General features: G+C 39.3%; 1 protein-coding gene across 3 annotated transcripts in view; it reads right to left on the minus strand.

Annotated features, from left to right (window-relative positions):
• Positions 1-281: 281 nt before the first annotated feature.
• Positions 282-12913, minus strand: part of hdlbpa (high density lipoprotein binding protein a) — a 65913-nt gene continuing 53281 nt past the window's right edge. The window contains exons 19-28 of one of the 3 annotated variants that reach the window (XM_028444682.1): positions 12387-12605; positions 10945-11083; positions 10702-10853; positions 10512-10616; positions 9474-9608; positions 8616-8759; positions 8367-8546; positions 4515-4631; positions 4297-4437; positions 284-1280 (exon numbers count right to left, since the gene is read on the minus strand). In XM_028444682.1, the coding sequence (XP_028300483.1) occupies positions 1191-1280; positions 4297-4437; positions 4515-4631; positions 8367-8546; positions 8616-8759; positions 9474-9608; positions 10512-10616; positions 10702-10853; positions 10945-11083; positions 12387-12605 (1422 nt within the window). In that variant the 3' untranslated portion in view covers positions 284-1190. Of the gene's footprint in view, positions 1281-4296; positions 4438-4514; positions 4632-8366; positions 8760-9473; positions 9609-10511; positions 10617-10701; positions 10854-10944; positions 11084-12386; positions 12606-12913 lie in introns of all 3 variants that reach the window. The other 2 variants (XM_028444681.1, XM_028444680.1) reach the window with 2 other exon arrangements.

Consider the following 12913-nt stretch of genomic DNA (forward strand, 5'->3'; position numbering starts at 1 on the left):
AGTCTGAATTCTAAGATTTCAGTCAGAATTATATATATAAATTATGTGAAAAGGGTAAGAATTTTGAGATTAAAGTTGAAATCCTGAGAAAAAAATAATTCAGTTTAAAGTTAAAATTATGAAACGTCAGAACATTGATAATAAAAAAAATATGTCTGGATTCTGAGTTTAAAGTTGGAATTATGAGGAAAAAGTGAGAGTCTGGAGTTCATAATTTGAATTAATGACCTTTTCTATTTTCTGTGACAAAAATAAATAAATAAATGGAAGAGAAAACACAATCAAGGATTTTTCATTTTTATTCACTTTTTGGACAGTTTCTTTTCCAGTGTCATCCATTTCCACTCAGTTTAATGGTATTTTGCATAATATTTAAATCAATGCCAGAAAGATATAAATCAAGGTAGGCTGATGTTTCCCCCCTCCTTAGTGTTTTTTGTTTTGTTTTTATTTAGCAGAAACAAAGTTAAGAGAAGCTTTATTTGTTGAAAGCGTTTGAACATCACGTCTACCTGGTTTGCATCTCTCTAGCTTTAAGGCTGATTCTGGGAAAAAAGGGCCATTGCTGTTCAACAGAAGATTCCTGCATAGCGACTGGATATACGTATATATAGGCTCACAAACGCTTCCTCCTGCAGAGCAACAAATCTGGTTCAGGTGTCAGTGAAAATAATGGTTGAAGATTTCACGGCTGGAATCAGCAGAGGTTTTTGGACTTTTGGCATGATAAGAAGTGACTGGCTGGTTAGGTGAACCCCCACCCATCCCCCCTCCCCCTCCCCTTTAGTAGAGTTCACCCAATCAATCCATAAGGCTACAGGGTCTGACTTCTAACCACACGGAACCAGTTAGAGACAGAGGACGACGACCACCACAGTGTGCTTGAGGGAATTTAATGACACTCAGCTACATGATGGAGCAGGCTGGAGGAAGGACGCTGACTCGGCAGAATAACATTCCTTCACAACATCCTGCAAAGGCAACTAAGAGAAGAGAAACAAACCCACGATTGTTTGGTATAAGAGCTGAAACATCAGCCTGAGCCAGTAGCCCACCCCACCACACAGATTCAACAACATGATTATCAATGACAGAGGTCTCAGGACTTCTTTCAGAGGGGGGGGTTCAGGAGAGGAGGCTGAGAGGTGGAAAAAATGAGGGCGGTGTTTGTGTCCAAGATTGTGGACAATTTAAAAACGCTTTGGTCCCCAGGGAGAGGCCTTGGCTGCCACTGGAGCTCCAAAGCTGGGGAAGTCCTCAGAGCTGCTCATGTCTGGAGCCTGAAACACATGTGGGATTAGATTAAGAAATGAAAAGAAATCAATAAAACATCCATTTAGCAGAGCTTAGCTAACAGGATTAGGGCCACTGCCAAAAAACAAGGCTCCAATATTTTTTTTAATTTATTATTAGGACAGTATTGTGAAAGAAAATCACTTTTTAATGGTTTTGCTACAGTGATATACATCCCTTTAGCCTCATTCAGGGGGTCAAAGTTGAAAAAGTTCTGTTTCCTCCCTCCCTGGTTATTCCACATTTTGTAAAATTTCAGCTCCTAATGAGACAGTTGGAGTTTCCCCGATACCCGACGTCACCGACCTGAAACTCGGCCATGTTTCGACACAATGAGACGCAGCAGTGTGACAAAACAGTGGACTATCACTAATCACTAGAGGAGATGATGACAAGAAAGCAACGTAGCAGCTTCGCTAAGTGTTTGAACTGCGCTGCATTTGCTGCTGCTGCAGACACATATTATAGACTGCTGCATGCCCACAGCATGTTGTCTAACTTAGTGAACAAACAAGTCTATCCCTTCATGTTAAAGTGTATCTCCCATATTAAAGCACATGTATCCAGTGTTGTATCATGTAGATCATCATAAATAATAATACTGCTTAATTTGAGCAACTTTACTCTCATTCTTGAAGTTACAGGAGGTGGTGAACATTTCAAGCAGTTCATGTTATGGTACTGCAGCAAAAATGAAGCAGAGAGCGGCCGCCGGCCTGATTTTATCATTAATTTACAACATTAAACGATGCAATTTTTTGTAGTCAACATTATCAGTTATTATACAATTTATTTTTGTTCCCCACCCTGGCAAGAATCTCAAACTACACCTATGTTTAATAGGCAAAAAAATCTCAAAAATGGAGGCTATTGAAAAGCATGCACATGACGTTATTAAAGGAACCAGAGGTGGTGTAATGACTCGACTAGTGCTCCTCGTTTCTTGAGATCAACTTCTGTGTGTGTGTGTGTGTTGACGACTGTCGTTAGTGGCTCACAGTATTTTATTATGCAAAATGAATATTTTTTACTGCCCTCAGAAAAGCTGTGTAATTGCTTTTGCAAAAGTATCAAAATGCGTTAATTGTGATTTTACCGGAATAATTAAACAAAAAAAGAAATAACGCTGGTAATCTTTTTTTTTTAGCACTCCAAACAGATGCACAGACTATAATAAGACGGAAGACTGCTGAGCTGCTTCGCTTTCGTTAATTTTTTGCTTTTAAAAACACCGTGTGAAAATTGTGCAAGAAAGAGCCTTATCACCTCATTCGCTGCCTTCGCTACCACCTCAATGCTAAACATCAGTGACGTGCCGTCAGGGTAGGCAAGGTAGGCAGTGCCTACCCAAGGGTGAATTGATATTTTGATTATTTAATTATTTTTTTTTAATTATTATTTTTTTTTTATTTATTTTTTTTTTTATTTATTTTTTTTTTTTAATTATTAATTATTTATTTTTCCATTTCCAATAGCCTACAGTACCTATAAGTTTGAAAGTGTCCGAATTTTGCGCGTTTCATAGCCCAAATTACTAAACAGTGCTATTTCCTGGAACAGCTGCACAGTCTTTTTTTTTTTTTTTTTTTTTTTCGCTCCGCTGTAAGGCAGAGGGGGGCCACGCCCCCTCCCAAAGGCACGTCGCTCCTCTGCCTCCGTTCCCATTGCGTGATTTTACGTGTTTGCGCATGCGCAGTAAGGTCCCCAATATGACATCCATTTACGTCATTTGCGTAGAGAGCTGCCTTTGCACGTAACCGCGCTATGCTAAATGCTATACGTAAGTTCACAGCACATTAGTGAATAGATGACACGTGACTGCTGCTGCTACGTTCTCTAGCTAGTGGGTGGGATAACACTACAGTGTGGATGACAGTGCGAGAGATGATAGAGAAACTTTGTTTTGAGGAAAAACGACAGCTTTTAAAAGATGGAGACCAACACCTGAGCTACCAGAGCTTCAGCAAAGGTAAGATCAGAACATGTTTCATACTTTTCACAGTGAATGGTACAAAAGGAAGGATTGACTTTGTGGATGCTCCTCACTGAGGATGTCCTAAGTTGTCATTTTCTCTGTGTTTCTGTGTTTCCAACACAAACAACAGATGTGCTGTCGTGTCATGAGACATATGTTGTTGGAGAGTATGGAGGCTATATTAAATAATTATTTATGTTTCTTTAATGGTGTTTATGATGTTGGTTTTGTTAGATGCTAAACACTTGTTCATGTGGATCTTATTGGGTTTTTTCTTTCTTATTATGAATCTTATATTTTGATAAGTACATTGAGATGACTTTGTTGGAAATTGCTTTATACAAATAAAATTGATTTGAATTGAATTAACACTTGACAGCAGAAACATATGAAATTGTCATCGTTGGTCTCGATTTGCAACGTGCCTACCCAACCCTAGTGGTCACGGCACGTCACTGCTAAACATATAGCGGCTAGTACGGACAGCTAGCACAGACACTGGTCAGTGCTAACTGCTACATGCTGAAAGCATGATGTGACTGACAAATGAACAAACTCACTGGATATTATCTGAAGGAGAGAGAAAGCAAGAAGTTCAGTGTCAGAAAAGTGTTTTTACTGTTTATGATGTGCTAACTTGTAGCGCTACATGACGTTTTATTTCATTTGTATTTTCTATTATTTGGAGATTGACAAAAGTACACATCAATATGACAGGTAGCCCTTTGGGCTAGTCCCAAATACAGTGGAATGTAAATGTTACGTCTGCATCTGTTTAAGTCTGTTAAAAACAATCAATCAATAACTTCATAAAGACACAGTTATATAGAAATGTTTTGATCTGCCACAATAATGAAATTTTAATGAAAATGGTGCAATTAAAAAAGGAAATAATTAATTACAGAGCATTATTAATTTTTTAAATCTCTTGACAGCACCACATATTTTATTCATTAGCAATACATTAAACACATTTTCACTACTGGTACACTTTAAGAGAAAAACAGGAGTGAGAGTTTAAGCCTCACCTTCTCGTTGGTGCTGGCCCACGGCGCCTCCCTCACCACGAAGCCCTTAGAAGGGCCACGTTGTTCATCCATGGCGGCGGCGCTGCCACCGTGGGGCCTCATGTATGCCATCTTTGCCTCATTTTCCACAACATCCGCCATCTGATTAAAGTGGCGACAACAGGAAGTGTTACATTTATAGTCCAGGACATGCACGTGATGTGCAGGAGAAAACTCACATATTCCTCCTCCAGGTTGAGGAGATGATCGATGGCTTCATCCACAAGCTCAGGGCGACCGGTTACTGTCACTAAGTTAGGATCTGCTGCCCCACTCTGTGGAAACCTGAGGTCCACCTGTACAAATAAAGTCAACAGAACAGAATGAACAAAGGAGTAACTACACTTTAATTTGGTCTTTTTAGGACTGGGCAATATGAATCAAAACTCTCAATATTTTCAGGTTAGGCTATCGAACTAGTTAAAATCGCTACTTCTGTTATTCAGGAACAGATCGGGCTGAAATTTGGTAGCTATAATCTATGGATGTGTACGCATCAACGCTCAGAGCCTGATTTTATATTTGGGGCCTTAAAAGAAAAAAAAAAAAAAATGAGTCGACTTCTTATTTATTTGCGAATCAAATATTACAACAGTTGGTGGTACCGAATCACTGGCACATATCAATATATAAATGGGGCCCATTACCCCGTACATGTCAAGGGGAGTGCCTGGCGGCCCCATTTGTCAAATGACTACTCCTCCGTTTGTTCACCTTAGATCGAAATGCAGTTTGGTACTACTACTCTTTGAATTAATATGATGAGACCCTCCGAGCCCTTTTTTGAAATGTGGCCCACCCCCCATTTCCGGTAATTTCCAAATTTATGGGAACATAGTCGTGTGATATATCGTTTCAAAGGTTATTCAAGGTAGATTACGATTATTCTCACACAATTCGATTAGGGGCCCCCTTTTTTCGGCAATTTCCTATTAAGTAGTTTTCTAATTTATTTGTTATTCAAGTATTGTGACAGTTGGTGGTATCGAATCATTGACACATACCAATATATGAATGGGGCCCATTACTACGTATGTGCCACAGGGGCGCCCCATTTTTCAAATAACTACTCTTCCGTTAATGCTCGTTGAATCAGGCTGTAATTTGACATGGATATTCTATGAGCGGATGTCAAGAGCCTCTTAGACTTTTGTTTTTTTTACTCAGTGGAACCGAGTCATTTCACTGAATTCTTGGGAACGTGGTACGTGCTATTCGCCGTGGAGACATTCCGCAGGCCTGGCCGTAGTTCATCCAAACTTGTTTCTCAAAACTCTCAATATACAATATACATTTTGAGTCTGACTAGAAAGACAATTCTAGGTTAAAAATGCTGAAACAAAATGCCACACAGGCATGTTCATTAACTAACATTTGCACAAAACGTGTCACTTTTGGCTTTTTCTCTTCTAAGGGACAGCACGTGTGAGTGAGTTCTGTAGTGGGGCTTGTTTAGGGGAAGGCCTGGGTTAGAACACGCTCAGTGTTCATCTCACTGATCTTTTCATGAAGTTCCAAGAAGTAGTGAATGCAGCGACTTCTAAATATAAAAATTGATCAATATAGGTAATTTTCTATATGGTCAAAATAGAAAACTAGATACTTTTTTAATCCATTACCCCGACCTTATGTCATTTTAACCATATTTAAATTCCTATATAGCTACTGTTCATAAATATGTTGGTGGAGATCATATTGTACATTAAACACCCTTTAACTTATGTGAAAATGTTTATTGCTGAGCATTTTTATGTTTTATGCCATTAAAAAAATGAAAAAGCTGGATTTATTTTTCTCCACTTGAATTCAGCTCAACACACACTGCCTGCCATGATGTAGTATGATAAATAAGAACACACTGCAGTAATGCACTTTAACCTTTCACATTTAAATAGATACCCTGAAGCCAACGGTACCAATTTTCACTCATTTAAAAAATAAATTAAAAATAATAAAATATTTAAATGTTCTAATTCACCATATTTATTTCTCATATCAATAATAATATAAACTAGGGCTGCAACGAATGATTATTTTAAGTCGACTAGTCATCGTTTAATCGGATGATAAACCATACAATTATTTGCTCTGTGTTTTTTTCTTTTAAATTTGGCTTTGGGCAGGTAAGCTTTTTTATTGTGTCAAGGGTGAAATGCTGCTAGATTAGGGATGGGCGATACAGACAAAAAAAATCAATAATTTCTGATATTTATCACAATAAATAAAACAATTCCCAACTTAAAGTGTAAACAGATTCCTTACAAACACAAATTAAATGTAATTCATCAACAAATATAACAATAATAGTTATTCTTTATGGGTTGATATTTTACACTATTAGTGTTATTGTATGAAATTAATTTATTTTTTCACTTAAAATCTAATTATTTTCTTAAAAAAAAAAAAAAAAAAAAAAAAAAAAGGACTTGAAAAGCAAAAATAACTACAACAGCGTTTGGCCCAGGGAACAAGGTTTTTAGGGGCATTCTTGGCTAAATTGAGGCCAAATGGTCGGTGGTCCCACTAATCACGTCCATAACGTGCATACAGCTCTGAGAAAACATATATAGAGATGAGCCACTCCTCATGAAAAACAATGTTCAGCTCCGTCCGCAGCTTGAAAAGGAGGTGAAAACCTATGTGCGAACGTCAAAAATTTACTTATTTACAGGTCGGCTGAAGCAGAGCAGCTGAGCCCGGTCTGTTTTCTGAATCTACGGCGCTGAAAGCCAAGTCAGCATCTCGCAATTACCCCTTTCCGACCAAAAGAACCAAGTTTTTGTTACGTACTGTTGCTATTGCCAGAGCTTAGTTGGTTCTGATCCCGTTTATCCTAAAAACCGTGTGTGTTGGGGTGGTGTGTAGCTCAGTGGGTTGAGTGCCCGCCCCATGTACGGAGGCTATAGTTCCTCACCTGCAGCGGGTCTAGGTTCGATTCCCGGCCTGGGACCCCTTCCTGCGTGTCATTCCCTGCTCTCTCTAACCCCCTTCCTGTCAAGCAACTGTCATATAAAGGCCACTAGAGCCCAAAAAATCCTTTAAAAAAAAAAAAAAAAAAAAAAAAAACCGTGTGTGTCATTACTTTCAGCAATGTTTGCTGAACCAGCAGCTAGTGATGTCATTACTCTCTTGAGCGTACAATGTGTACAGGTAGTGCCTACTCTTCCACTCCCACAGTCACAAGGATGCATTTAGGTACAGAAACATGGTAGTTTGATTTTACGTGAATCGGTACTAGGTTGTACCAAAGGAACTCGGTCGGTACCTAAAAAAAGTACAGAGTTCAGTACCCATCCATAGCTGTGACCAGTAACTTGGGAATTAAAGGGTCCATGTTACGCTAAATCGACTTTTCTGTGCTTTAAACATCATAAAGTGCTATATGGGCTTCAAACACATGTCCAGAGTGTTTTTTTCATTGATTCCCTCAATCTTTAGAGGGTGATTTTCTCCTTCCTTACTGCAGGGCGAGCCCAAACACATCGCTTCAATTTGATGACACGTTCCCACTTAGATGGTGAATTTGACATGTAAACAGACACGCCCACGAATGTGCACATTGAGCATGAGCTTGGCTACAGAGTGGGTGGGAGGGGGGCGGGCCGTCCTCTGGCCCTACGTCACTGTGCGTGGAGGAGGAAGTCAGTGTCCCTTCTATAGACACGCCCACTCATTAATATGCATAACTAACTGAAGAGTTGCTCAGAAAATGACATTTCAGAGGCTAAAACTCACAGGCGAGTTTAGGAAAATAAACCTCAAATACTATGTTTTTGGGGTTCTTAGAACAAACGAAGATGGGTGAAAAATAGCATGACATGGGACCTTTAAGAAACAAAACAAAATCAGCAGCATAGGGAAGAAATAACTTAGATCTACAAGTCTCACCAAGACCAACAAAGCAGATTTTATTGTTGGGTTTGAGATGAGACTCATTTTGTAGAATTTTTTTTTGGTCAACATGCAGCCATTCAAGAATATTTCATTTAATTCTAGTTCCTCCCGATGTTGAAAGCTCTCCTCGTACAAACCTTAAACTCATCCATGATCTTGCGGATGCCTTTTCCGCGGGCTCCGATGATGCGAGCGTGAACTCTGCTGTCCAGGGTGATGTCCTCAGATATCATGTCTTCCAGCTCGTCCACGATGGCCTGGATGGCGTCTCGTGCAGCGATAGCTTTCTGCTCATACCCTGTGATCGTGATCTGATCCTGTGGGAGTTTGAACAGAGTGAGAAACAGAGGAGAACAGTTGTTCCATGTGACTAAAATCAGCCGTACCTGGTTCTCATCGTTCTTCTCTGGGAACTGGATGTTAACGTCGTGCTCAGTGCGGATGTTTGTGATGACGGCCCCTTTGCGACCAATGATTTTGGGGTGATACTTGGGGTCCACAGTGATGGTCAGCTTGAAGCTCCTCAGAGCCTGCAAAGGGTTAACATAGCATTAATTTCCTACTGGCCATTACTAGAGGGTAAACAAACACTTCACAATATGATGGAAACCACAAATGTCAAACTCAAGCCTGGGTGCCAAATCAGGCCCTTTAGAGGGTCCAATTTGACCTGGCAGCAGAAAGCAAAAAAGTCAGAGAAACGATGAATCCTTGTGTAAATTACAAACTAATTCAGTACTAATGCACAAATTCCATCAAACTCCACAAAATTCGGAAGTCTCACATTTTTCCCATGTTTATCACATAATGGCAGTCATTTTTAATCTCAAATTGTTAAAAGAATCCTGCAATTTTCTTCAAATTATTCCAAAAAATGTACACATTTTTAGTGGCATTAACCTAATAGCATTAATGTAGCACTAGCATTAAGCTAGCATTAGCATAAACCTAGCATTAACGCAGCAATAACATGAATCTAGCATTAGTCTAGCAATAATAAAAAAGCCAAAATTCCCATGGGGGACAAAAAAATTAACTAAAAAAAGTTACAAATCACAACAGTACGAGCACCGATGTGCTGAATTTTTGGACATGTTTTGATATCTTGATTGTCAAATTTCTTCAAACGCTGAAGAAATTGAGATGCGTCAAAATGTGGAAGAAATTGCAATACATAAAATAAAGTAAGAGGAAAACAATGATTATGAACTACCCAGATGAATATAAAAAATATGTATACAGACCCGATCCTCCTGCTCGGCCTGCAGCTCTTTGACTCGCTCCAAGAGACCCTCTTTGGCGCGGTCAAGGTGAGATTCCAAGCCGGTGATGGCGATTATATCAGACTGTTGATCAGGAGCAGGCACTTGAATATTAACCTAGAAGAGAAGAATGTACAGTTCAAAAGTCAAGCAGAGATGAACCAGACAGGTTTCACTGTTCACTACAGCATGGGTTCTCAACTTTGGGGTCGCGAGACATTGGGAGGGGTTTGCCAGATGCCTTCATGACACCAGGAATATCTTTCTAAAAATTTGAGGCCATATTACTTTATTTTTACCACTTTTACACCAAACTTGCATATTTTAACATATTTTCATCACAACATATTTCTGCTACTTTTAATACATTTTGGATACATCTGCCAATTCTTCATAAAATTTTAACTTTCTCTGCAAATTTTTTCCACTAGACTTTTTCGGCCCCTTCCACCACTTTTCCACCTATTGTCACATATGTTGACCCAATATAGTGGCTTTTAACCTATTTTCACCACATTCACAATTTGCCAATTAAATATAATTGTTCCATTAACGACATATTTAACCCTTTTTTTTTTTTTTTTTTTTAAATCACTTTCTCTGTCTATTTTGGCCATTCTTATTTGCAACTTTCAACCAAATATCTGGTTTTAAAAATCCTATTTCACCACCTTTTCCACCATTTTTAAATCACTTTCAAAACAAGGATTTCCATCTTTAAGATGACTATAATAATAATAAACGGATAACAGTGGATATTATTCAGATGAATAAATAAATGTGGTTATCACAGATTCATAGAACAATAGACCATAATTTTACTGACTTTATGGATGGACCCCAAAAATCTCTCCCCTTTATTCCCCCTTATAGATGGTCCTGTCTCCACATGACTGTTCTTCAATGTACACATCTGTTTAAACACCTTCAGGTAAAGTGGGGGTCCCTGCTCTCTGGAACCTTTACTTAGGGGGTCGTGGGCTGCAAATGTTGAGAACCACTACACTACAGAGTACACACCTCGTAATCCTCCATCATCTTCCTGATTCCGCTTCCTTTCTGTCCAATGATGTATCGGTGAAGCTCAAAAGGCACTTCCACCTCAATGGTGACGGGAACCAGAGCCTGAGAAGGTGGTTTCGGTGATTAGCTAACATGTTAGCATGCAGGGCTAAACACCAAAAACATGAGCCTCAGCATGAGCGCTAACCTTTAATGCTTCCACGGCAGCCTCGCAGCGCTCCTTACGGCCAGAGATCACAATCACGTCACACTTTTTGGGTGCGTTGGGATCAACTGGCTCCTTCACTTCATCGTTGGGCTCACCGTTCTCCTGAATGGGAGCCTCAGCAGGAGCCACAGCTGTGAAGTCAGAGGAAAAACATCCAGGATTAATGGTTTTTAGGTGTTTAAGTTCCCATTTATTTTCCACATTTCCTTGCAGAGCCTTCACCTTGTGGGTCCTCACGCTCAGGGAATTTAATCTGTACGTTGTGATCCCTGGTGATCTGCTGGATCCGTGAGCCCTTGGGTCCCATGATGGAGCGGTGGAACTTCTGAGCAATCACACACTCGATGGTCACCTGAGCGTCCTGAAAAACAAAAAGGAGGCAAGAAAGTGTGTTAGGGGCTTGGTTTATGCATGTAGGGGAATTAAGGGCTAACGGGGTTTTCTGAAGACTCTGTGGGCGGCGCCCGCCTTTCTTTGGCTACCTTTAGATATTGACAACATTTTCAGAGAATATTAATCATTTTTGCACAAGTTGTGTTCAAAGAACTAAATTCGCAGATATTGGCATGGAAACATCCTCCTCTAAATCACCATCATGCTGATGTCATGTGATACAGAAATCAAATTGTGTCAAACCTTTCTTTCCAAATTCTAATTTCATTGGCTGTGGCAGTTCCTGAATCGTGTTTAAAGCGTCATGACAACAGTGTCACGTTCCAGCCTAGAAGATTGTATTAAAGGTGTATTTTTTCAATCTAAACATCAATTCTATGGCTGTGTTGTAAATGTCCCACTTACGTACTACACACTACAAACTCAATGAGTATATACAGTCTACTATATACTTTAAGTATGATTAGGATGATGAGCGTTCCCACTGAAGTATACTTCGAAGTTTCCCAAGATGCATTTGGAACCTACAGAGTTAAAACCCTGAATCACACTGAGGCTAAATATCTCTGTTGATTCTCCACCTTTACTTTGAAAGTTCTGAAAACATTTGAAGTGAGAAAGTGACCAAGTAGAATATCAACATGTGCTCATTTGATCCATAAAACTCACATACACATTTCATTCACACATTTTCAGAGACCCTCCATTGTGCTACTGACAGAACTTCCTGTTAACTTCAAAATAAGAGCACTATTTAAAAAAGCATAAAAAAACTAATGGAAGAGAAAAAGAGATGCTTTTATTTTGAAAAGAGGATGTTTGATTTTGAGCTTGAAGCCAGTCCCAGGACCATTTTACATTCTGCTCGCAATGCATCATGGGACGGTTGAGTATGACTAGTGTGCCCACCGTGCATACTGAATGTCCCCCTATAGTATACATCTGGGTATTTCTCACCTACTCAATCTTTTCATACTATCTAATGAATGCAATATATATTAACTTAGAATGAGTCGTACGTTAATATGACACTTCAAACACAGCCCATAACTTTGACAGACTCAAGTTAAGTTTGTGTTTAATTTACAAAAGATTTGAAGCTGAATTAATTTATGTGTGAACAAAAACTGGACAGCACCATTTCAGTTTGCCAATTGGTTTGAGTTTTTAAATAGTTAATGTTATGATAGCAGTTAACGGTGCACGAAAACCCTACAGTACAGTGTTTCAGATATACATGTAGAAGTATTAAATGGTTCCTCTGTACTGACCAAGTCCTCGACGATCTCCATCATGCGCTTCTTTGCTGCCTCCACACATTCTTTGGCTCCTTTGAGAGTGACCTTGTCGCTCAGCGTACCAGTGCGAGGGAAGCTCACCATCACGCCACCGTACTCATCAGCAAGATCCCGTAGAACTTGGCCACGGCGAGCCACAAAGTAGCGATGGTGTTTAGGGTCAACGATCATGGTGTCCTCCACCACATTTTCCTGTGATGAAAAATTACTTTTTAAACCATTCTATGAAGGAGATCATGCTAATAACCGCTAATATTATTTATACATATATATATTCCAAACGATGCTCAGTTTGTTGATAATCTATATTTTAGGTAGAGGAAAGATACAACTCTGTCTCCTCTGTTTACACTGTAGTAGGGATGTAACGATTAATAGTTAGGCAGTTAAAAATCAATTCATAGGTATCACGGTTCATAGCGATACGGTGAATATTGAATTGCAGTACTTTTTTAAACAGCAGAGGGCGCTATTGATTTATTTATCCTTCTCTTGTCCAG

Source organism: Gouania willdenowi, chromosome 4, assembly GCF_900634775.1.
Source record: "Gouania willdenowi chromosome 4, fGouWil2.1, whole genome shotgun sequence".
Taxonomy (NCBI): domain Eukaryota; kingdom Metazoa; phylum Chordata; class Actinopteri; order Blenniiformes; family Gobiesocidae; genus Gouania; species Gouania willdenowi.